Source organism: Crocuta crocuta, unplaced genomic scaffold (genome assembly GCF_008692635.1).
Source record: "Crocuta crocuta isolate KB4526 unplaced genomic scaffold, BGI_CrCroc_1.0 scaffold260, whole genome shotgun sequence".
Taxonomy (NCBI): domain Eukaryota; kingdom Metazoa; phylum Chordata; class Mammalia; order Carnivora; family Hyaenidae; genus Crocuta; species Crocuta crocuta.
Genome location: NW_027527525.1, coordinates 4,108,847 through 4,136,467, shown reverse-complemented (window position 1 = coordinate 4,136,467; position 27,621 = coordinate 4,108,847). Strand labels below are relative to the sequence as shown.

Below are 27,621 nucleotides of genomic sequence, written 5' to 3'. Positions count from 1 at the left end.
ATTCTCTCTCTCCCTCCTCTGCCTCTCCCCCACACATGCTCTTTCTCTCTCACATAAATAAATAAACTTGGGGAAAAAACAATAATACTGAGAAGATCAGGAAAAGAATGATTAGCTCAAAGTTGTGTAAATAATTCCCTATTCAGAAAAAAGAGGAGTGTACATAGGTCCTAGAAATTGTAGACTACTGTACTTGATATTAATCCTCAGGAGAAAAAATAGAACAAATTAAACAGAAAGAAAAGTGGTAACCATAGGCTCCCAACACAAGTTCACTAAGAGCAAATCGTATCAAACCAAAGAATATTTGTTTCCTTGATAACCAGTAGAATGGGATGATAATTGCCCATTCGAGATTTTACTGTCTGTTATAACACAACAGACTAGAGAATTGCCAACAGATGAACCATGAACCAATCTGCCAGAAGGAAAATGTGGTAAGCTCAAAAGTGAATTAGAATGTGACCTACAAAGTGAAATAGTTGTTTAGTACTGATACAGACTGGGCTGGGAGTCAAGCCAGAATTCAAGTTCCTAGAGAGAAGCGCCCAGTGTAGGGGGTGGCAAGGACTGACTCATTACACACACATCTACTGTACACCCACCATGTCCCCGGCACCGGACAAGCATTACAGATCGAGAAGGGAGCAAGTTGGAGGAGATCCCATCCTCTGTGGCATTGACACTTAAAGCACAGTCAGACCTTTTTCTTCTTATGAAAGGTGGGTGTGAATTAGAATGGAAGAAAGAACAGTAAGAGCAGTTAACCACGAAATGAACTAAAATTTTAGATTTGTTCTCCCCCTAAATTGAGGGCAAGAGAAAAAAGAAACTGACTTTTGCTTTTAAAATAACAGCACGGACCATAGCATACATTCTAAAAACGTCATTTCCATCAGTCTGAGGTGGAGGACAAGAAGAGAACATGAGGCAGAGAGTCAATGCACCTGAGACAGAAGGTGAAGAAATACAGAATTACCACTGTTGCACAGGCACGCTGATGGTAGGGCTGACGTGCAAGAAGGAAAAACTTAATTCTAATTAAAGTACTCACATTTCTTCCCCAACTGCCCCCTTAAGCCCCATGTATGTCTAGCGTCTGCATAACTATTTTACAAATGGTAAGGCACTACACAAATGTACAGCTTTCATATGATTAGCAAATGCCAAGTCTTTACTGAATTTTATAATTCTCACAGAAAATTCCTTTGTCTCACAGCTTTTGAGGGTTCACCCTACTCTCCCCAAGACTAGTTCCTTTGAGTTGAATTCTTCAGGGGTGCCTGGGTGGCTCAGTCGGTTAAGCGTCGACTTCGGCTCAGGTCATGATCTCGCGGTTCATGGGTTTGAGCCCCACGTGGGGTTCTGTGCCGGCAGCTTAGAGCCTAGAGCCTGGAGCCTGTTTTGGATTCTGTTGTTTCCCTCTCTCTGCCCCTCCCCGCTCATACTCTGTCTCTCTCTGTCTCAAAAATAAACTATAAAAATTTTTTTTTAAATAAAGGAAAAGAGTTGAATTCTTCAGTCATCATTCTCACACTCTCACATCTCACGTTTGTCACTGGAGACAAAAAATTTGACTTGAAGTTGTGGGGAAATTATGTGATCTCTCAGGTGCCTACTCTTTTTATTTTTTTTATTTTTATTTATTTGTTTTTTTTATTTCTAGGAGAGAGAGAGAGACAGCATGAGCAGGGGAGGGTCAGAGAGAGAGGGAGTCACAGGCTGAAACAGGCTCCAGGCTCTGAGCTGGCAGTCAGCACAGAGCCCAACGCAGGGCTCGAACCCACGAACCGTGAGATCATGACCTAAGCGAAAGTCGGACACTTAACCAAGTCACCCAGGCGCCCCATGGTACCTACTCTTTTAATTGGTGTCAATAAAAAAATTGTTCAAATTTCTTTCATTTGTAAACTTATCAATGGCATTAACATGTTTGATGTCACAGATTATATATAAAAACCAACACAAAACACTATATGCTGTCACAAGAAGATCAGAAGACCCTAAAAGCCCTGGGGCTTCAAAATTTAAAATGTTATATGCCCTCACTTTAAGTAGTACTCCATTTCTAAAAGTTAGAGAAGAAAAACCAATTTCAGTGTTACAACTCCTGTATTACTTTGGTAAAAACAAGTGATATGTTAGTGAGGTTTCATTAGGAGCAGACAACAAACCCTAAATAATTTGCAGATGGGTTATCCACAGACTTTGAATTCCCAGGTAGCTTCTTCAGGCTTCTGGGCCATTTCCCTCTATGGCTGTCAGTAAATATGCAGGGAGTATTAACCTAATGTCTAAATATTAATATTTAGACTTGAGTCAAAGCATTAATAATGTGAAACAAAAAACTTACAATGCATTCCAAAGTGTAATATATTTTAAATGTCTGAGATTTTCTTAGCATGTACTATTAATGTTATCACTTCTTTCATGTCTTCCCTGACCACTTGATAAAAATACCCCCTACATATGATCACCAGTCTTTACCATGCCCCTTACTTTGTTTCATTTCTCTGTAGAACTTACCACTGTCTGACATACACATACTTAAGTGTTTATTTGCCCCACCAATGCCCTCCCTCCCCCGCCCAAGAATAAATGTCATGAGGATTATGATATTCTGTTTCCACAGTTCCTTGAACAGTTCTGAGTGCATGGTATGCACCCCAAAAGATAGAATTTCTTAAATGAACCTAGAGATTATAAACCCTTTGGTTATAGGTAAGAAAACAACTCCATGAACCTGGAGATGAAAAGGAACCTAAGCAGAGAAGAGATGATACAAAGTCCATACAACTGATGCCCTATTGCATAGTAACTAAGAACACAGGCTTTGAACTTGGACAAAGCTGGATTCTAGTCCACTTATTAGTAGTGACCTCACGGGCAAATCAACCTCTCCGTATAAAATTTACCGAATATAATGTAAGGATCATAATAGCACCAACTTAATATCATTATTAAAGTGATTAAAAGTGTGTTAAAATCCTTACACAGCAGCAAGTAAACACTTAATAAAAGGGAGCTAGCATTATTATCATCATTTCACTCAGGTTTCATAGCCTAATATTTTCCCTCAAATTCCTGGTAAGACTGGCTATCTAGCTGCTAAGTCCATACGGCTGAGAAGTGGCAGCTTAGAGGGAGAAAGCAGTTGCCAAAAGTGAGAGCAACAGAAGGACGGCAGGAAAATGAGAGTTTTCCTCAGGCACTGCGGTACCCACAGTACTCATGACTGCGGTACCCACAGTACTCATGACTGCGGTACCCACAGTACTCATGACTGCAGTACACACAGTACTCATGACTGCGGTACACACAGTACTGATGTCCATGGGGGTCGTGGGCAGCCACTAAGGAAAAGGTGACATTACATTTCATACATTCTTTTAAGATGAGAAGAAAATATAATTCTAAAATTAAGAAGATTTACTTCAAAATGGTTTACACAAATTTTCCGTGTAAAAGATAAACTTCCATCCCCTTCAAAATTCACCTCCTACAGAAAAGGAGTAAATGAGGCCTTACTCTACAGGAGGCTTGGGTATCTCTGCTGTAAAGACCCACCGGTGTGATTTATAACGATCTCTCTAATGCTATTTTTGACATCCTATTAAAGATCAAATTGTCTCAATATAGGATCATTCTTCTCTCATAATCTGTAATGGATCTCCAGAATGGATTTCAGGGAGGCGGTAAATAGTTTCATTTCACTGTGTCAGGGACACTGCTATAACCCTGTAAAAAACAAATTTGTATTTATTAATCTTATTTTCTTTAGTGACAGATTGACTAACCAGGGCCCTCCCTCAGAGATTAGGAAGAAAATAAAATTTCAAAATCAAAACCACATTCCAAATTTCTTAAAAGATATTTTTTGTTCAATTCCGTTGTAAAAACATTGGTCACCATTTAACATACAGTGGCAACAAAATGCACCCAGTTTACATGCATCAACAGGTCAATAAATCGTAATACACAGACAACATGATTTTCAAACAAACAGTACTGAAGTAGCTCATGTTCCATTTAACTATACTTATGGTGCTTCCAACAAAGAGCTAATATGAGAAATAAGATTCCAGTTTCAGTCTGAAATAAGGTTATCTGCGACAAGTACCATGAAACAATGATTTTATGACGTCATTATCTTAAAGGGAACCATTTTTCAGAAGCCACTCTGTGCAAAGCGCCAATACTCGCATAGACTAAGATCTTGAAAAGATGTGTAGTTAAGGACAAATGGGCCCCATTTTTTGAAAATTAATTATCTGAATGATTCAAATTTTTATTATGTCCATAAATTAAAAGATATATATCCTTCTTTCAACATGAAGGATATACACATATATACTATGTTTTGACACCTTAAATAATTCTGCAGACACTCAGCTAAACTGAAAGCATCTGTAGGACTACTTTCAAGAGCAAAAACTGGAAACCAGTAATGAAAAGCCCTTTCTGTACTCACAGGCAAGGTTTCTGGATATGGGATTTAATTAATAAGAGGAAAATTTAAGCACCACAATAAAATACTTTTCAGAAAACAGAAAGGACTGGCAATATACAAGCACTTAAATGTTTACCCTTGCCCCTCAAAATTGTTTAAATAAGCACTCGAATCCTATCAGCTAAAGTAATAAATTCTTTTTGGTGTGTGTGTGTAGCACTAGGTAGAAGATAAAATGACAATTCTGTTTAAGGAGGCAACTTTTGTAATTCTCATTTGATCAAATGAGACTGCTGTATTATTTGTGCATAATAAGAATGTTATATATTTATTTTTATATTATATGACTTATTTTCTTCTTTTCTCTAAAAAATCTATGATTAAAGGATAGCTTTAAATTATTTTGAAAATCACAGAGCATAATTTGTGACAAACTGCCTTGTGGGAAAAAAGAGCCCCTCTGAAAATAAGAGGTCAAAGTAAATATGTGCAAATAAAACTTCAAAATAAGGTAGCTGTAAGTACAGCCATCTTAGAAGTTTCTCTTCTTTTGTATCTTTTTAGCAATATAAATAATTCCAGTAGCCCAAACAGTAATTTTAACTTCAGTTTTTCTTCTCCATGATGTGTTTACTCTTACAAGTAAGAGTAATTTTTTAGCATATGTTACAGACCATATGCTAACAAACTTAAAGTTTCATAAAATTAAAATTTATGATTCATACATAGTTATACTATATATGTCAGATATGGAAGGCTGAACATAAGTAATTTCAACCTAGAATATTATTTGAACATCACAAAAGAAAAAAGACAAAAAAAAAAGATTTCTCCTCACATAACTTTTGACTACTAGACTATTCATAGCAAAAAAGCAAAATATAAAATATATAGTTTTCAGCTTAAAGTGAGTTATCCAGAAATAAAATTCACTAAATGAGATAAGACATCATGATTATGAGTATGGAGTACTCAGATTCATTCAAATCAGATGAGAAGACACTTTGGGGAAAAAGAAATTCATCCAAAACAATATGGTTTGTATCCCATTAACCCTCTAAACACCACAACTTCACCGCTTATACCATAAGCCTTCTCTGAAGTTCCCATTTTCTTCTTCTCTAAAAAAAGGTTTTAGCCTCTTAATTTCCAAGTGTCATGTCAAACTCCTTATTTTACCTAATTCCATACTCCTCACTTATAAAAGACCCTAAAATAATCATTTTCTTCCCCTAAGGAGTTAGAAACTACCATGTAATGATTCAAAATTGAGACATTAAAGATAAAAAAAATCAATTGAAAATATACTTATTAACATTTATGGTTTTATGTAATAAGGACACCACATAATTACTCATTCTGATTAACCTCTGGCTCTTGTGACAGTGAGGTGTGAAAATTAAAATGAGTAATAGATACTTAAAATACTTGAAGTGTGAGTCTATCTTGAATAGAAGGAGTTAAAAAGGTGACTGGAATTTATGATTACAAGTGTTTACTGTAAAACAGTACAAAATTGATGTTGCCAAATAGAGTAAAAAGAAAAACCTTTAACTTATGGTAAACATCTTAAGTAATTGGGAAAAAAGTCTCAAGGTTTGATTGTAAGTAGAGAACAACAGCCACAACAGAAGACACTTTCATGCATGCACACACATGAAATAACAAATAGGCAAACCCCAACTCAGTACAGTACACCAAGGACTGATACTGAAATGATATATAAAGAAAAAGGTAAAATGTTGACCGCCATTGATGAAAAAGCATTTCAACAATTTACACAAAATGATACTAAACATTTTTTTAAAAAGATGTCCTAAGAAAACCAAGCCACAATAAATTAGTGTTTTCCGTAATACATGCTGAATTATTTGATCCCATATCTATACACTGTTATTGTCTTAATTCCTAAATGTTGTGACAGCATATTTAGTAATTGAGGTACATTAGTTTACATCTTTTTATAGATATTCTAAGAGGGTTAATTTTTCTTTTCCAGTTTTTCATCTTCTTCACCTCCTCCAAAGAAAAGCAAAGGAAACATTCCTAGAATGCAGCCAATAGTCACCCCAACAGCTTTGCCCTAAGGAAACAAAAGAAAACATTTTTGAAAGTTATTTTATCCCTAAAAGAAGAACCCTTGCCTAAGTATCTATGATAAACAATTACTATGTATTGTAAAATTAAACTATAATTGCATTTCTTTTGACCACAATAACTTAAATATAAAATAAGGCACATATGGGGTGCCTGAGTGATTCAGTTGGTTGAGCGTCTGACTTGATTTCAGCTTGGGTCATGATCTTGAGGTTTGTAAGATCGAGCCCCACATTGGGCTCTGCCCTGACAGCACGGAGCCTGCTTGGGAATTCTCTCTCCCTTTCTTTCTGCTCCTCCCTAACTTATGCTCTCTTTCTCTCAAAATAAATGAATAAGCATTTTTTTTCAAAAGTAAGCCACACATGACAAAGGAGGTAAGAATACGCAATGGGGAAAAGACAGTTTCATAAACGGTGCTGGGAAAACGGTCAGCTACATGCAAAAGAAAGAAACTGGATCAATTTCTTACATCATATACAAAAATAAACTCAAAATGGATTAAAGACCTAAATATAAGACCTGAAACCATAAAAATCCTAAAAGAAAACATAGGCAGTAATCTCTTGGATATCAGTCTTAGCAACATTTTTCTGAATCTGTCTCCTCTCAGACAAGAAAAAAACAAACGGAAAAAACACACAATTAAGGACTACTTCAAACTAAAAAGATTTTGCACAGCAAAGGAAACCATTAACAAATGACAAAGCAATCTACTGAATGGGAGAAAATATCTACAAATGATATAACCAATAAGGGGTTAATATTCAAAATATATAAATAATTCCTATAACCTAACACCAAAAATAAAAAACCCAAAATGATTTAAAAATGGACAGAGCACCTGAACAGACAATTCTCCAAAGAAGACATACAGATGGCCAACACAAGAAAAACTGCTCAACACTACTCATCACCAGGGAAATGCAAATCAAAACCACAATGAGATATCACCTCACACTTGTCAGAATGGCTGAAATCAAAACCACCAGAAACAAGCATTGGGAAAGATGTGGAGAAAAAGAAACCCTCCTGCACTACTGTAGGAATGCAAACTGGTGCAGCCACTCCGGCAACTAGTATGGAGGTTGCTCAAAAAATTAAAAATAGAATTATTATATGATCCAGTAATTGCACTACTAGGTATTTACTCAAAGAATACAAAAATACTAATTCAAAAGAATATATGCACCACTATGTTTAATGCAACACTATTTACAATAGTCAAACTATGGAAGCAGCCCAAGGGTCTGCTGATAGACGAATGGATAAAGAAGATGTGTGTGTGTGTTTATACTGAAATATCATTCGGCCATAAAAAGGATGAAATCTTGCCATTTGCAACAACATGGATGGAGCAAGAGAGTATAATGCTAAGCAAAATAAGTCAGAGAAAGACAAATACCATTTCACTCATATGTGAAATTTAAGAATCAAAGCGAACAAAGGGGAAAAAAGAGACAAACCTTAAAACAGACTCTTAACGACAGAGAACAGAGGATTACCAGATGGTAGGTGGGTGAGGGAAAGGGTAAAATAGGTGAAGAAGATTCAGGGCACATGCATCGTGAGGAGCATGGAGTAATGTATAGAATTGTTGCATCAAAGGGGAGCCTGGGTGGCTCAGTAGTTAAGTGTCTGACTCTGGCTCCGGTCATGTTCTTGCAATTTGTGAGTTTGAGCTCTGTGTCAGGCTCTGTGCTAACAGCTCAGGGCCTGGAACCTGCTTCGAATTCTGTGTCTCCCTCTCTCTCTCTCTGCCCCTCCCCCACTCACATTCTGTCTCTCTCAAAAATAAATAAAAACATTTTTTAAAAAAAGAATTGCCGCATGACTATACTGCACACGTGAAACTAATATGACACTGTATGTTAATTATACAAAATTTTTAAAAAGTCAAGAAATAACAAATATTGATGAGGATGTGGAGATAAGAAACCCTTGTGCACTACTGGTGGGAATGTATATGGTGCAGCCACTACGGAAAACAGAATGAAACTTCCTCAAAAAATTAAAAATAAAAATACCACGTGATCCACTAATTCCACTTCTGGGCATTTACTCAAAGAAAATAAAAACATGAATTCGAAAACATATATGCACCTCTATGTTTAATGCAGCATTATTTACAATGGCCAAGATATGGAAGTAATCTAAGTGTCCACTGACAGATGAATGGATCAAGAAGATGTAGTATGTATGTGTGTGCATGCACACACACACACACACACACACACACGCATGTGGCTATATGTGTATACATACATGTATATGTGTGTATATGTATATGCATTTGTATACTTGCATATGTGTAAGTATGCACATGCACACACACACATACACAATGTAGTATTACTCATAAAAAAAGAATGAAATCTTGCCATTCATGACAATGCAGATGGATCTAGAGGGTATTATGCTAAATGAAAATAAGTCAAAAGGAAAAAGACTAGTAACATATAATTTCACTTACACATGGAATCTAAAAAGCAAAACAAAACAAACAAAAAACAGAAATAGACTCATAAATACAGAACACAAAGCGGTGATTGCCAGAGAGGAGTGGTGGGGGAGAGGTGAAATAGGTAAAGGGCCATAAGAGGTACAAATTTCTAATGACAAAATAAGTAAGTCATGAGGAAGGAAAGTACAGCATAGGAAATATAGTAAAAAATATTATAACTTTGTATAGTGACAAATGGTAACTATACTTATTGTTTTGTAATGTACATAATTGTTGAATCACTATGTTGCACACCTGAAATATATGTCAACTATACTTCAATTAAAAAATAATAAGCTACAAAAAGGTTCTAGAACAAGTAATATTTGAAGTTCAATACAACTAGGAAAGTTTTTTTTAACTCGCCATGAAATAACAACAAAGAAATACTCAAGTAGAAAAACACTGTTTAGAAACTGTACAAATACTTTAATGTCTGAAGATAGGGGAAAAAAACCTCACCAAAAAACCTCACCAAAAAACCTCACTCTCAATAGATTTGAATTTGCTCCTTTTTGTATATATTCCTTTTTCATGTTTATCCCCATATATACCTAATTATATGTAGGTCTAACCATTATGGAAACAGCTTTGTGTTCTGCCTCACCCCTAACAGCCACACATGTTATAGAAGCTCTCTTCCAAACTGTTTCATAAACTTAATATAAAAACTTCTAAATTCCCCTAAATTGATGGCCCATAATCTGCTTAAATCTCTCCTTATACCATTAAAAATCATTGCTATTTTTCACCATTATAAGTGATAATACAATAAACATTTCTGTCTATAGTTCTTCCCTAATGATTTATTTAAAGTCAAATAGTATGAATACCTGTGCATATTCATAGGGTAATGAAGGTCATGCTGTCTCTTCTGGACAAAATTGACTACAAATTCATATATATCAGCTGAAATACAACTGACCCTTGAAAGACACTGGTTTGAACTGTGTGGGTCTACTGATATGGGGGTTTTCACAGCACAGTACCATAAGTATTTTCTCTTCCTCATGATTTTCTTAGCAACATTTTTTTCTCTGGCTTACTTTATTGTAAGGATACAGTATATAAGACACAAAACAGGTGTTAATCAACCGTATATGTTATTGGTAAGGGCTCCAGTTAACAGTAAACTATTAGTAGTTAAGTTTTTAAGTCAAAAGTTATGCGTGGATTTTCAACTGCATGGGGACTTGGGATCCCTAACCCCTGTGTTGTTCAAGGGTCAACTGTATATGTATATATACACCAATTTTTCTACAACCATACCTACATTATGAACATTTAAAATTTTTACTTTTGTAAATAATGTTTTAAATTTGCATTTCTATGAGGACCATCAAGGTCAAATACTTTTCAATTAAGTTTCATTTCTTCATGCAAACATTTACTGCGAATCTGAATCTAACACAGATCTGTGTTAGGTACCAATGAGACAAAGACTAATTAGATGCAGTCTGTCTCTCTCTTCTAGGAACTTCCCGTTAGTTATACAAAGAAAACCAAAGAAATAAAGTAAGTTCTATCAAACATTACAGGTATATGATAGCTACCTAATCCACAGTCTTGAGTAAAATAAAACACATTTTTCCTATACAATGTCCCTTTATCTATCAGACCCTACAGTTTTTCTAATAAATTTCAAGTGTAGACGCTAATGTTTTGACAAAGATCTTGCATAAAAATTTTCAAGTCTATTATTTTTTTGGGTTTGTTGGTGGTAGTAGTGACAGTGGTGGTGGTAGTAGGTCCATGCTTTATATTAATAAATTTATCACTTTCATCACGCCAAACGTAGAAAAGTATCAGTGCTAGAGAGTTTTAATAAGCAGAAATTTTCTTCATTCCTGATGCTGAAAAAGTTAATCCTAGACTCTTATTCTGAAGTTTGTATTCATTTATATTTACTTATTCACACACGGAATGTATTTTATTTTAGATTCCTGACTTCCCCAAACACGTGAAATGACCATTGCCAACAGGCTCCATGTCCACTTCCCACCTATTTGTTAGAATGCTTGTTACTGTTGTCTGTGGAAACCTAGCCTTTCCTCTCCATTTAAGTTCCAACCCATCATCTCAATGGGGCATAAAGTCAATAGGGCAGAGAGGCAGGAAAACAGTGGGAAATCCTTTTCTCGCTCCATGATTCAGGAAACATTTTTTCCACGGAACAATCAGTTAATGAGGCACCTGGGTCACTTAGTCAGCTTAAGCATCGACTTCGGCTCAAGTCATGATCTTGCAGTTTGTGAGTTTGAGCGCCATGTCGGGCCCTGTGCTGACAGCTCAGAGCCTGGAGCCTGCTTGAGATTCTGTGTCTCCCTCTCTCTCTGCCCCTCCCCTGCTTGTGCTCTGTCTTTCTCTCTCAAATATAAATAAACATTAAAAGAAAAAGAAAAGAAAAATCAGTTACTTATATATTATTATCAGGTTTTATGACAGTCTAGGCCCTATAATTAACTACACTGGGGCTAATCTAAGAACTTGAGTACATCTTGTAATATGGTTCTACAAGAAAATGTTTTCTGAGTTTCAAATAGCCAAATCATAAATGAGGTTTTAAAACAGACAGCCTATATGAATAGGAACCTGCATGTGTATTTGCATATATTCTATTACGAGTAAATGTCAGAGTTAGCTTATGTCATTAATAAATTGCTGATCAATAACTTAAATTCCTTTAGGCTGTTTGTTAAACAAATGTTACAGAGTAGATTTTACCCTAACAGAAAATAAGCAGAGTCAACAACTAAAGAAGAGAATCACTGGTGGAAGATTTATCAAAATACACAAACACACAAAATATATATATAAATCCTGGTTTAGTAAGTGAGGTACTTTTATAGTAGAAGAGGAGAATGGATCTATTTATAATACAGAAAAAAACAGAATTATCAATTATGTGAGAAGAAACTCCAGGAAAATAATCTTGATCCCAACTGTATTGCTAAAATGTTAACCAAAATTGCTAGAATGTTAGAATATCCCGATTCCTCAACAATGCTGGCTGATACTAGCCAGCTAGTCTCACTTCAATTTATCTACAAATTGCAGGATATAGACACACAGATGATTTTTTACAGAACTAGGTCTAAGGAGGAGGCTGAGCTATGCATTTCTAACAAGTGTTCAGGTAACGTCCCCGCTGGCCCTGGCACCACACCTGGGGAAGCGGTGCCCTGTCGAATCTTACTTCCCCCACGGTTTTACCTATCACCTTTTCAGTGCAGCCCACAGCGACCTTCCTACCTACTCCTGCAATCTGTCTCCATCCCAGCACTCCCAACCTCTTTTACCCTGCGCTTTTTAAAATTCCTATGACATTTGCAAACTTCTAATACATTAAACATTTTGTCAGTTTTATTGTCTTCTCTCCACTGCTGGAATGTAAGATCTCTGAGAAAAAAAGATCTTGTTTTGTCAACCAATATATTCAAAACTCCTACATATGTACTGGGGATATATAGTAGGTAAACAATAAATATTTGTTGAATAAATGATTGAGAATACTCATCATCTCTAATTCAAGATCTCTCCAACTCTAAACTTTTAATCTAAATGCCTACTCAGCATCATCACTTCAATGTCCTATTAGTCTCAAATTCAACTTATTGAAAACAGAACTCATTACCTTGCCTTACTAACTTGTTCCTCCTCCTTTTTGTCTTGACTTAGTGACATTAGGATCCATTCAGTTTCCGTCCTATTTAAAATTCTTCACTAGTTCTCCATCACCTAGGTATGAGGTTCAAGCTCCTTAGCATAGCTTATACAATGTCTTTCCTGTCTGATCCATTTTTCACTTCTCCAATACTGTTTTTCTACTGCTGCTTCTATTCTCACCTACTACTTATTATAGTCAAGTAATGCCTAATTTTTTGTATTTCTCTGATCATACCCTGTTTTTATCATGCCTTTCTACTTGTTAGTCAATGTACTTGGAATTCTCTTGTTCACCTAGTAACTGTCTCATCAATAATTCAAAGATCAGCTTAGATCCAATAACTGCCAAGAAATCTTCCCACCAAAAAAATTCCTCCCCACAAAATATTAATTCTTACTTATGCTATTGCTATTTCTAGTGCATAATTCTATAATTGTGTATGTCACACCAAATTATAGTTTGTTTACATGTTTGGTTGCTTACCTAAACAATTCGTAAAAATAAGTACAGTTTATATTCATTTTCTGTCCTTCAGTTTCTAGCACATAAGACATATTCTTTAACAGTAATCGAATCATGTAAAGAATACTTTAAAAGTTAGTTACACTATAAAAAATAGTTAATACAAAATTACTATTCTTCTGAAAACTGCCAAAACTTACACAATTTTTGTTAAAAACTCCACTCAGACAAACAAAAACAACCACCTCCCCTCAAATAAATTTTGTCTGAAATTTCTCAGAGGACCAAACTATACAGTGTCTTGCTCTAGCTACCTGAATTCATTATCACAAACCATATAAAGTACTTACAAAATGTGTACTAACACGTGTTTGCCACATGTCCACTTGTTTTGGTGTAAGATCAGGAATTGACAAGCCTAATCTGGAAGCCAAAGCTTCAACATAGCCTGCAAGTCTTTAAAAAAACAGGACAGAATATAAGTTTTTAAAGAGATACACAAATGTCCTCAAGATAATGAACTAGTTACTACAAACGAAAACAAAAACAAGAAGATAACTTTACACCTGTAACTGGCACTCCAGAAATGTTTTTGACAACTTCCATTTTTATTGTGCATAAATATATTGCGCATTTAGATATCTAAATATCTATTTAAAAATATTTAGTATTAATATATTCGATACACAGGTAAACAAGTTGACTTAGAGCAATTATTCTCCACAATTACTTTAACAAGACCAATTCAAAGTATATAAAAACTTTTGCAACAATTAACAGTTATGTGCTTATTTCAAATTCAAAGCAAAGCATTTTAATGTATGGTATCAATTAATAACTGTCACCAGAAAGCAAAAATTTCCAAAATTTATCAGATTGATATACTAAGAAAAACAGCCTTGAATTTTCAAGGCCATCTCAAGTATTTATCAAGTCTATTTTCCCATCATTTATTGGATACAAACTTACTTTATGAACTGTAAGAAAAAAAGAATTGCCAATTAAACTATGCATACATCAATTTTAAGATGGGTCCCAATAGCAGGTATGTTAAGTTCTAAAAAGAACTGTGTATCTAAGAATCAATAAAATGTAGTATTTGTTATTTAATGATATTTTTTAAAGGCAGAGGAGAAATAGTTCTTAAATAGAAAGACTCCCAACAAAATCTTTATCTCTAATCAAAAATAACTGTTTCATGATGCAATCTAAAATTAAATAGCCTTAAATTCTATTAGATCATTTGGTTCTATTAAATATAAAAAGCTATCACAGGAGCTCTAATATTACCATTGTTAACATTAATGATGGAAACAGAGAAATGGAAATGTGTAAGGGGTGATATCATTATATATTAATGTCACAAATCCCAGGAATATAAAATTTCTGCCTTGGCCTAGAAGCGAAGAAACTGTAAATCTTTTTAACAGTAGCTTTGGCCCCAAACTCCAGTACAGAAGTCTAATATACAGGGTCAGATCACTTATGAAGCTGCCTTTTCTGAAATTATAGGGCTAAGTAGACTTCCACTAGAACCAAATCGAAATCTCAAACCTTACCACTCTAATAAACCAAGAAAGGAAGAAACAGAGCCAAAGACTGAGCAAAAGAGAATATGTTTATCACAGTAATTAATGCCAACTTAGTCTAATTTATAATTTCCAGGCTTCCTCTAGCTCAAGAGGCAGCCCAGACCATGTGTTGCTCAGAAGAGAGAATGTAAAGTGAGAAAGAGAAAAAGCTGGCCTTTTCTAAGCAGACATCCTCATTTTGTTCCATCATTCCTGCCAATGAAATAAGGAGAGCAAAAGCTGGCCAAACCCATGTAATGCTCTCTGGCCATTCCCACGTGTGCTCCTGCCATTATGCCTTTTGAAAGTTCCTCTCGCCAGAAAACATGCCCAGTCAGTATCCTCACATTTGAGCCATATCTTTTATCTTTGGGCTTAGTGAGAGAAGAGTAGGGTGAAATAATGATGGGGATTCTTGCTATTAATCCTGCCTCATCTTGGAAATGTCTATAACATACATATAAATACTTCAGTAAGTAAAAATTAAGCTGTGCTTACATTTTGGTCGTTTTAGAAATCTTTTTTGCATGTATCAATCTCTTGAAAGGATTTTAAACACAAATTCCAGGTTCTTACACCCAGAGACACTAATTCTGAGGTGTAACACTGACATTCCATATTTGATGTACACCAAAGATTTAGCACTTATTGATTTAGGAAAAACATAAATTTAAAACTTTAGTTTGAAAGCACACACAATAAATATCCCATTTCTTAATCCCTCTCGATTAAAGAATAGAGAACAGAAAGAGAGCAAGGTCAGTACACACAGGCACAAATGAATAAATAAATGGACCTACCCGAGTCCAGCTAAATCTGACACAAGATTTCCCAAAGCAGCAGCTAGAAAATTGAGAAGTAGGTAAGTGAATTGTCATATAGGAACCAGAAAAATCATTCTAATACATCACTATATCATCAGTAAAGAACTGATCTGAGTTATCAGTTTCTGAAACTATAACAACTACATCCAAAGTAACTCACTGAATAGCTTTGAATCAAGATTTCAAAATAGAACACAAGTCTCCTGAGATTATAGTATTGTACTTCCATCAAGTAATAGATTTTTCTATTATCGCAGCCAGTTTCAATTTTGGTGTCAATACCTATAAAGTATTTTGTAGTTTTATCTTTCATTATATTTAAGGAAATTTGGATATTTCAAAGTTGAAGTTGTTGTTGTTGTTGGTTTTGAGAGCGACAGAGAGCAAGTAGGGGAGGGGCAGAGAGAGAGAGAGAGAAGGAGAGACAGAGGTAGAATCCGAAGCAGGTTTCAGGCTCTGAGCTGTCAGCACAGAGCCCAATGCAGGGCTCAAACTCACAAACCATAAAATCATGACCTGAGCTGAAGTCAGACGCCTAACCGACTGAGCCACCCAGGTGCCCTTAGAGTAAAGTTTTATGCATAGGTCCGAAATTCAAGAAAATCATATAGAGAAGAAATGTCTCTTTTATTAACCCATCTACTACCTACTTTCAACACAATAAACACAACACTGAACCATTCCCAAATTTCACCATCATAAAAAAATAGAGTAGTAACTGGCGGAAAGAAGGTAATAGAACCGAATTAGATTTTCAAATTTGTATTTCCTTCTCCGATTTTTCTACCCTTGAAAATAAATAACTTACCAGAAATAAGGGTAAAAAGGTTTTAGGATAATGCTGAATTAAGACAAAAACTTATTGAGGCACCTGGGTGGCTCAACTAGTTAGGCAGGTGACTTGATTTCAGCTCAGGTCATGATCTCAAGGTTTGTGAGTTCAAGACCCACAACCTTTGGCTACAAAACCCAAGCTTTGGCTCCTCTGTCTCCCTCTCTGCCCTTCCCCAACTTATGCTGGTTCTCTCTCTAAAAATTAATAAACGTTTTTTTAATTAAAAAAAAAAGAGAAAAACTTATTTTAATGTAGTCAGTACAGCATTATTACCCATTAGCTAACATAAAGTACCTAAAATTTCTCAGGAAAAGTACAACATATACAAAAGTAACAGAAGAATAGTGTTAAGGAGATAAACTAAAAGACATCTCAATGAGTAAACCTATTCAGGTTAAGTATCTGCTTCTAGACCTAACCGACTGGAACGTTTTATAAGTATACAAACAATGGGATAATAACAGTACTATTATTAAGTACCTGCCATAGTTGAAATTCCCAAAATAATTCCAATAGACATCTCAATATGGGTTCCCTGAAAAATGATTATGAAGAAATTAATCTTCAACATGAATGAAGTGACTATAAAAAATAGCAAAGTTAGTAAAAAAAGATAAAATAGTTAAACCAACATGTTACTGCAACAAAATTATATACATAAAATATCAAAAAATATTCATATATAATATAGTAATGCACTTAACTAAACATACGCATTCACACAAAAAAATATCGGTATCATTTTATTCATTAAAATTAGGCTTTCATAAAAATAATAAAAAATAGCAATAAATAGAACTGTTACACAAAGAGCAATGTAATCCATAATTAAAAATCTAGAATTTATATTTTCAAACCACAGAGAAAGATGCTTTAAACCTCTCAGGACACAGGGGCGCCTGGGTAGCATAGCTGGTTAAACATCTGACTCTTGATTTGAGCTCAGGTCATGATTTCACGGTTTTTGAGTTCAAGCCCCACACTGAGCTCTGCACTGACAGCATGAAGCCTGCTTAGAATTCTCTCACACTCTCTCTGCCCCTCCCCCATGTGTCCTCTCTAAATTAAATAAATAAACAAACAAACAAACCTCGTGGAACACAAGGAAGACTAACTCACCTAATTTTAAATTCTGAATGATTTATCATTGTTATTTAGTCTATCAAAAACAGTAAAAAACTAGTTTCTAGGGATCCAAGAGCTCAGACTTCAAAATTTATCTTTATATCACTTTGCTCTTTAACCATTAAGTCGTGAGGCTACATGATTCATTTATAAGCAACAACAGCTTCTTGTACAATAGAGCCCCAGCAAAATAGCGTTTGCACTGAATTTATTGAGAGTTTTGGACTTTCCACATCCATCCCATTCGGAAGACAAGGGCTCGTATTTTTACTTCCATTTTAAACAGAAGAATTAAAATGAAGATTAAACTATTCTAACGGGTCATTACAGAGAATACAGAAAAAATCCTACAGTCTATTGTGCTAATTCAGTTCTACTACGGGGGCAATGCTGACATAAGGAGACTTAATTTTCCTCCTGAATACTGATGCTTCAAAATTTCTAAATCATTTTTAAATGTTTATTTATATTTGAGAAAGAGAGAGAGAGACCGTACACAAGCAGTGGAGGGACAGAAAGAGGAGACACAGAATCTGAAACAGGCTCCAGGCTGCAAACTGTCGGCACAGAGGCCAACGGCAGAGCTCAAACTCACAAGCTGTAACCTCATGACCTGAACCAAAGTCAAATGCCTAACTGACAGCCACCCAGGCGCCCCAGTAAGTTTTAAAATCTCATTGATAGTTACGGAGAAAAAAAAGAACCACCTATTTGGTAAAGTAGAAATACTGCATTAATCAATTATTTATAAAACTGAAGAGAAGCTGAGTTAAGTTTTCCTCAGTTTTCTCTTCCCTAGGCCTTTTGGTTTAAAATACAATTCTTGGGGCGCCTGGGCGTCTGACTTCGGCTCAGGTCATGATCTCACAGCTTGTGGGTTCGAGCCCCACGTCAGGCTCTGTGCTGACAGCGAGCTCAGAACCTGGAGCCTCCTTCAAATTCTGTGTCTCCCTCTCTCTCTGACCTTCCCCTGCTCATGCTGTCTCTCTCTGTCTCTCAGAAATAAATAAAACGTTAAAAAAAAATTAAAATACAATTCTTCTTAGGGCGTCTAGGTGGCTCAGTCAGTTAATCATCTGACTTCATCTCAGGTCATGATCTCATAGTTCACGAGTTCAAGCCCCGTGTCGGGCTCTGTGCTGATATCTCAGAACCTGGAGTCTGCTTCAGATTGTCTCCCTCTCTTTCTGCCCCTCCCCCACTCACGCTTTGTCTCTCAAAAATAAACAAACATAAAAATAATTTAAAATGTAAAATAAAATAAACTTCAATTCTTCTTTAGGGTGCCTGCGTGGCTCAGAGAGTTGATCATCTGACTGGCTCAGGACATGATCTAGCAGTTAAACAAGTTCAAGCTCCGCGTTGGGGTCTATGCTGACAGCTCAGAGCCTAGAGCCTGCTTTGGATTCTGTGTCTCCCTCTCTTTGCCCCTCCCCTGNACAGCCACCCAGGCGCCCCAGTAAGTTTTAAAATCTCATTGATAGTTACGGAGAAAAAAAAGAACCACCTATTTGGTAAAGTAGAAATACTGCATTAATCAATTATTTATAAAACTGAAGAGAAGCTGAGTTAAGTTTTCCTCAGTTTTCTCTTCCCTAGGCCTTTTGGTTTAAAATACAATTCTTGGGGCGCCTGGGCGTCTGACTTCGGCTCAGGTCATGATCTCACAGCTTGTGGGTTCGAGCCCCACGTCAGGCTCTGTGCTGACAGCGAGCTCAGAACCTGGAGCCTCCTTCAAATTCTGTGTCTCCCTCTCTCTCTGACCTTCCCCTGCTCATGCTGTCTCTCTCTGTCTCTCAGAAATAAATAAAACGTTAAAAAAAAATTAAAATACAATTCTTCTTAGGGCGTCTAGGTGGCTCAGTCAGTTAATCATCTGACTTCATCTCAGGTCATGATCTCATAGTTCACGAGTTCAAGCCCCGTGTCGGGCTCTGTGCTGATATCTCAGAACCTGGAGTCTGCTTCAGATTGTCTCCCTCTCTTTCTGCCCCTCCCCCACTCACGCTTTGTCTCTCAAAAATAAACAAACATAAAAATAATTTAAAATGTAAAATAAAATAAACTTCAATTCTTCTTTAGGGTGCCTGCGTGGCTCAGAGAGTTGATCATCTGACTGGCTCAGGACATGATCTAGCAGTTAAACAAGTTCAAGCTCCGCGTTGGGGTCTATGCTGACAGCTCAGAGCCTAGAGCCTGCTTTGGATTCTGTGTCTCCCTCTCTTTGCCCCTCCCCTGCTCATGCTCGCTCTCTCTCTCTCTCTCTGCCCCTCCCCTGTCTGTATTCTCTCTCTCTCAAAAATAAGAATAAAAATATTATAAAATAAAAATAAAAAATTATAAAATAAAATTCTTGGATATGGAGAGAACAGCCTGATGCATAAAAGTCTCCCATGCACTAAAGCAACAAGGAGAGTTGTAAAGGTACCAAAAAACCCCAGATTTCTGAAGAAAAAAAGAGAACTTGCACAAAGAATAAAAATGTGTATCTTTATATATGGATGCAAAAATAAAAAAACAACCCACAAAGATAACAAAAACCTAGAGCACTAATAGAGAAGAATGGCACCTGATAGGTACAACATAGAAGAAATAAATATAGCATCTTAGGTGGCAGTAAATTATTAGGAACACCCCAAGAAAAATATGTTTGCAATACAACTATTTAAAAAGTATTTAAGCGCTTAATCATTTAGTTAACTTTAAGAAACCTGAAGGACCTCCTAATAATATGAAAGCCTAAAATGAAGTCAAAGAGAGTTTGAGGACAATGGAGTACCACTCTTGACTTTTTCTCATAGTTATATCAAATTTTATGTTAACGAGTACAGAAGAAATTATAAATACATCTAATACTAGTTATCTCAAAATTATATCTGGCTCATCACCTGAATACACTTAAATTGCTCTGGAATTCTAATAAATTCTATTCTAATTAAATTGTAAGAAACATAATCCAAAAACCCCACTAAAATAGAAGTTATAAAAAGCAATACTAATTGCTCTTATAGTATTAGCAATACTAATACAAATATATTTTTGTATTCAAAAATATAATAAAAAACTATGAAACCAAAGGCTGAGTATGAACAGCAGCCAACAATAAAGGTCAAATCTATTACAGGAAATTACATAGGAATTTGTTTTTAATGACTACAGCTAGGAAAGCAACCAAGACAGTACAGCAGGAAAGAGGAAAACATCAAATGTCTGTGGCATGAGAGAAAAGGAGACTCAAATATTTCCTTAACTTAACCACTGTAAAACAATCAAGGCTACCCTCAATGTTCGGAGGCAGTGTTTTTAAAAAATAAAAAGGTGAAAAACATTCTTCAGATAATGATGACCACTATTCTCCCTAATATAGATTCTAGAGTTTACATTACTTACATATTTTAGTTTCAGCAATCTATTATAAAACCTCTTTAGAAACTTTCACTGTCCTGAACTAGTGTGCAATTATCACGGAATAACATTTTGCCACACATAATACTGTTATTGAAGCCAGTGTTTTAAACATTTACTTCAGTATTACATAAGCAAAAACTGGTGTTAAGTTCCTGAAACTGGACTTCAATGTAGACTTCAAGAACAAGTATTACTAACTTGGAGTCAATCATCCGGACCTGGAAAAACAGTTCACTCTCAGTTATACTAATAATGAGACACAGGCCTGAGTAACAGAAAACAGTAAACAACACTACAATAATGACTCTAGAATGTGGGTGTTTTGCTTTGTTGATAGCTGTATTTAGATGCAGATTATCTGTTACTTTAGGTGTTTATTTCAAAGAAATGATAAGAGCACACTGTGAAGGTCTTATTCAGGATCTAAGGAGCTACCCAGTTTCTCCATTCTGACCTCTCTTCAAAATCTCTATTCACCTCTCTTTATACAAAATATATCATCTCAATATGACCTTGTAGCAATAATAGTCTTTCATTATTTGACTATCTAAGGTCTGCCCTATTGAGGTGGAAAAAAACCAAACGAATATGAAGATGGTACTATGGATACTAGCTGTCAATTAAGAGAAACTAAAATACTGAATTGTGTGAAACTAAAAGAAATGTTTGCACAGAGAAGCTTTGAGACAAACTGTTTAAGAATACATCAAGTCTTAACTACAGCTTATAAATTCATCATAATGGGGTTTTCATGACAATTAGATATGATTTACTATTTATTGACTATTTAAATGATCTAACCAATTCAAATTTTAGTAATTTCAGAAAAAGCAGTGTGGTTCTGGGTTGCTGAATATTCACAGATCTATTCTCACATTCACAGATATATAAATTGGCCACTTTAATTCGTTTATACACATTAGGAAAATGTCATAATCGGTCAAAAAACTAGCATTCCGAAATTATATCTTAGAGAGTCTCGCCAGACCTCTTTGCTAAAGAATTATGCAACGGATGCTTTCACTTTCAAGTAGTGTGCAGGTTACAGTATCTTCTGTGACGATTTAGGTAGCAGGACACCTTCCTGCTGTGTGATACCTGACCACCATTAATCTGGAAATAAGAGGAGACGACCTAATAGTGTAAAAAAAAATTCTTCTTAGATATTCTTTTAAGGATTTTAGATATTCTTTAAGCAAACTGTATAATCTGCACAATGTAAATGATACTTTTAATCCCTGGTTTTAAACCAAATATCCTATTTATGTCCATATGTAGTACATGTGACCTCCAAAACGCTAAAAATAAAAATTAAAAAAACCCTTGCATCTCTTATATGTATTTTCCTCACATTTAATAATCCTAAAATCACTTTTTTTTTTTTAGCAGTCTCCTACACAACAGCTACCATTTACAGAATTTTTTGAAGTTAGAGTCAAGTGAAGAGAAGTGGAGAGAGCACTGGGCAGTTTTAGAGGACAAATATTTTAATATCTGTCTTTAGAAATTGGGACAATATTGGTATTCATTAATAAAAGATGTTACTCGGTGGTAAGAAAGGAAAATAAGCCTTCTCTGAGATTAAACACTTAAGGAACACTCTTATTACGTCAAAAAGACCACAGCAAAGGGGAGCTATCTGTTAACACTACAATAGAATAAAGACAGAAGGCAGGTATATTTAGTGTTCTCGACTGAAATTTAAAATACCTTTCGGTTAAATGGAGAGACTGTATATCAAAACACCCCTTAAAACATTTCTACATGGAAAACCTGAACAAAGAACTAACCAAATAACATATACGTTATGAGAACAGTCAATAAAATTAAAGAACATCAGAAAATTTTACATACTTTTTTATTTAACAAGAATGTTGAAACTAGAACATAATAATACAGACCCAATAAATTTGTTTATTACTGTCAATGTTTTGCCTGAAGTCTTAATGATTAATACATATAATGCCTTAAAATTAAATAATCACCTAATTAACATGAAATATAGTAAAACTGGCCTTGTTCATTATGATGTTAATTAAAATTTTAGAGCTAGAATCTATAAATCATTGGGAAAATTTAGACTACATTAATTTCTTTATTAACTCAAAATAGAAGCGGTGAAAGAAAGAACTTACTGCAACAATCATAATTGCATTATCCAAAAAGCCAAACCCTATGAAAGGTATCGCATTGTGGATGAATACTGAAAAACACCAAAAACAGAAAATATATATTAAGATTTCTGTAACTTAAATGATAAAAACATACCATATGATTAAAGTCTTCTAAACAGATCTGATAACTTCTGAAATCTGCTTTTCATTCCCCATAGCCAAATGATTCTGCCTCTGCTATAAGTTCAACTACTTTGTAGAAGCTACAGTAAGGAAAACACCAAAATTTAAAACCATGTAACATGTAAAAGTAATTGTGTTAGATTTCTGGGTTGTTTTCTTACTAGCTACACTTAAAAAGTACATACAGTTAATGGCAGAACAAGTAAGTAAATATACATTATAAGTACCATGTTTTTACCTGTTTAATTGCTACAGATATCAATCTATTTCTTATATCTTAAGGACTGATATCATAAAATTAAGCTCCATATTAGAAATAATAAAAAATACCTTGAATCAAATTTCAGGGAAACTATATGGTTGCTTTTACTCACTAAATAATTTTTTGGACAAATGTGAGAAAAATGTCATTATCTCATCTATATAAGTCATCGATATGCAGTCTTTTCCCCCTCATATTGGTATGCCTGAAAGCTTTCACAAACTATATACCAACTATTTGATTTATATCAAATGTAATTTGGCCTCATCCTAACAAAAGCACACCTTACCTTAGCTATCCAATACACAATCTGAACGACCTGACATAATACAAGTGTAACTAGGAAGAACTAATACCTATATACTTTTTATACATTTAGCCTCAATTTTTTTCTCATATTTGCATCTTCAGCACGTGCAGAATGCCTAGTGCATAGCAGATACTCAATGAACATTAGTTAATTAAGTTGAGGACCACTAACCTGGAAAGGAAGAGAATTCCATATTAAGAGAATTGAAGGCAAACTGTGAAACAGATTAAAAGCTGGGATAGTTAAAAGACTTTATGCTAATTCATCTATAAAATTGCCAAGATATAGTCAACATCAATTCAACTGAGGACTTTTTTAGATAAATATCAAAACTGTGAATTTTATACCGTATCCAAAAATAGTCCCTTAAGCCAATTGGTGTATGTGTTCAGTGACTTTAGAGTGTTTTTTTCTTTTATTGTGGTTAAGTCCACAGAAAGTATAATTAAAATATAATCTAGAAGTTATGAAAGTTTGATATTGCTATAGTGAGTTTTGCACCAACCCAGGGAAGGCTAATAAGCAGTGAACAAAAAAAAACAAAAAATGCTTCTACCCAAAACAACTATTGAATACTAACATCATAGGAAAAGGGTGCATATACATCCCAGGTTATTTCAGATTTCTTTTTGCTATTAAGTAAGAATGTTCAAGATAAAAAATAGAATTTTTTAATTACAAAAATATTATTTTAAAAGTTATTAAAGATGATAAAAATCAAATTGTGTATTAATGAAATGGGATTTTTCAACTAAAGAGTCTAACCTTAGCTCTTTGATTTTTTGCCTGTCTAGTTACTTAACTACCAGACATCCAAAATTCTGTAACAGGCAACTCTGAAGTATAAAATATAACATGTTTTTATGCTTAGACCTAAATAAACATGTCCTATATATAAAAATTTATTTTCAACACAAAAGAAAAAATACTATTTCCATATTGTTAAATAAACACGTACTGGACACTCCACTGGGTATGAGATACAAAGATAAATAAGACTTGGTTACCAGCCCTCAAGAAGTTATGATAGAGGGTATGATAAAACACCATGTAAACAGTTCATTTCAATATTACAGAAAAACTGATAATAGTATTATACTGGGCTATGGATATCAACTGCATGAATCTAGGCTAGGGGAATCAGAAAAAATTACCTGGGGGGAAAAGGTCTTAAAGAATTCTTAAATGGTTTGGTATTTGGGAAACGTTACTTATTTCTAATATAAATTATATTCTACCTCTGAGAGAAAATATAACTAGTTATTAATTTTAAAAAAATTATGTTAGTTTACTCTCTAGTATGTAATGATCTCCTATTAATTTGTAACTTCTTCAGTTTCCTTTGGGAAATACTACTCTATAACAGCAAATCACATCTAATATTTAGCTTTCACTTATAATCTACTCAATTTACTGCACTGTTAAAACATTCTCTTCTTTCACTGTCTCTATAATAAGATCCCAAACTGTTTTACATTATGTCAGTGTTAGCCTTGACTATTTTCATAACCGTAAAGAAAGTACACCAGCACCATTTATAAGCTTCTTCCTGGCAGTGTCAAATGAACTTAACTTTCTTCATCATTACAAACAGCAAGCCATAAGTATTTTCTCCACCAGAGAACAAATCTACCTAGCTCTGAGCTCAGACTTTCTAGTTCTGAAATTACCCAATTTGAATCCAAATTAAAGTAAACAATATCCTTTTTACTGGGAATTAAAGAAACCTTACCATAAGTATAACTTTATTTCTAGATGGTAACTACAGTTTAACAATGTTATATACTATTACAAATATTAAAATTCCATAACATTGTAATATGTCTTAAACCAAGTTTATAAACTTTTTGTTTCGCCATGATAAATAAGATAATCCGCTCTATGTGGAAAAATTAAATTTACTGACTCTTCTATACTATCATTGAATGATGCAGTTGTTTCAAGTCTAAAAGATAGATGAACAAATATTTAACAATTAGAGAACCATTACCATATCTCAGCTGTCCTGGCGTGGGTGGTGCAGCTTCCAATTTTTCTAAAGGGGAAAAAAAGGGCTTAGGTCAAGAATTAGTTACCATAGCACGAGTTCCTTTTATTACAATGAGGAAAATACCAGCAGATTTACAAAGTGAGAGGATATCAAAGTTTATTTATAAATTTTTGTAGGTTAACAGACCAAAGTTATCCATAAAGAAAATAATACTTGGTATGGATTAAATTACAAGGCTAGAAAACAAAACTGAACTTTAGTTACAAGTCTACCATGGACCCTATGGGCCTAGGTAATCATTAGCATTTCATTTTTTTGTTTTTTAAGTCTTTACATCTATATAATGGGCCTGATTAGTTACAGTTAAAAAAAAAAACATTTGAAATATAGCTACCTTTCTTTAAGAAGGCAATGACAGATGTCTTAAGAAATATATATACAAACAAACATTGATAGCAGAAAAAAGAATATTCAAATAGACCTAGATATCCTTTAAAAAAACAGAAAATAATATCTTTAAAGCAATGTATTTCAATGATGACTTCACTGGATTGTGTTCTGTTCCTTAATCTCTCTTGATAATACATTAAATATTTTGGGTTTTGAACCCTATACTATTGGATAATATAGAATATTTTACACAAGAAAAAGTAGAGTGCTATTCAGAATCACAAGTAACAGTAAACTATTTATAATATATATCATAAAACACACAAAGTTTTCCCAAGTATAAATCAAAGTAATAGCTTTAACTGCAATCATTAAATCTAAAAATTAACAATTATTATAAAGAAGCAACATACCTAACATCTCACCATTTGTGTGAGGACAAGAGTAAGCTCTGGTAAAGTGGCAGAGAACCGTACTTTGCCCTCCTCCTGTCCAAAAGAATGAACTGACAGTCTACAGAGAAGAGCCCACACCATGCGTCACGCTGCTCTAAAGATTTAGTACAACCAGCCTGTCCAAGGAGACACATTAAGAACTGGATATATTTTCTAAAATACTTGTTTATAATCTATGACAACAAAAGAACTGAAGAATTTACTTTTAAAAAAGTAAAAAGCAAATACATCCTCATTGATAAACTATGTAAAAAAGAAGTATTGTTCATATTTGTGAATATTTTACTGAAACTGAATATAGTACCAAAATGGTTATACAATAAGTATGCTAAAACCTTGGGTTTAATCAATCATCGTATTATTCAGAAAGTTCTAAGAATGCAAGTTTAAGTTTTGTTTAACGTTTTTTAGAAGAGTTTTGAAATGAAGATACTAATCTTTGCAGAATTTCCCATCTAATTAAAATATATTCGCTATCCATGGACTAACACCATTACCTCAAAATCTATTTGAAAGCATGCAAATGGTTTTCCAAATTTTAACAGGGAACATAGGATACCACTGTATGCCACAGAGTTTTCTGCTGAAGTAAACATGCAAAAGTGGTTACATACCAGAACTATTTGCTAGATGCATTACTCTCATCATCACTACAGTTCTGACACTGTGAGGAGAAGTCCTTGTCAGTTGACTGGAACATCTTGAAATACCTAAAAATTCAACAAGCAGGACCTTCCCAATAGAATGAGAGTATACAGAGTCCTTGCTTTTACTTCTTCAAATTCCCTACATATTCATAGTGAGTAAAATATTCAAACTGTTTTACAACTTCAAAGAAGAAAGGGTAAGAGGTAGGCAAATGTAAAGGTACAGCAAAGAGCAATCAAATAATATAATCAATATTCCTAATCTCTTTCCTATTACACATAAAGAGTAAAAGATTAAAACTAATGAAAAATATTTTGTAAAGACTGA

General features: G+C 34.5%; 1 protein-coding gene across 1 annotated transcript; it reads right to left on the bottom strand.

Moving 5' to 3' along the window:
• Window positions 1-3,852: 3,852 nt before the first annotated feature.
• On the bottom strand, window positions 3,853-27,346 carry TMEM65 (transmembrane protein 65). The gene is made up of 7 exons (XM_077764782.1): window positions 27,286-27,346; window positions 25,802-25,846; window positions 23,078-23,145; window positions 16,890-16,944; window positions 15,551-15,593; window positions 13,530-13,635; window positions 3,853-6,533 (listed from the first exon to the last, which is right to left on the bottom strand). Exons 1-7 carry the CDS (start codon window positions 27,344-27,346, stop codon window positions 6,432-6,434), a joined length of 480 nt encoding a protein of 159 aa, XP_077620908.1. The 3' UTR covers window positions 3,853-6,431.
• Between the last annotated feature and the right edge of the window lie 275 nt (window positions 27,347-27,621).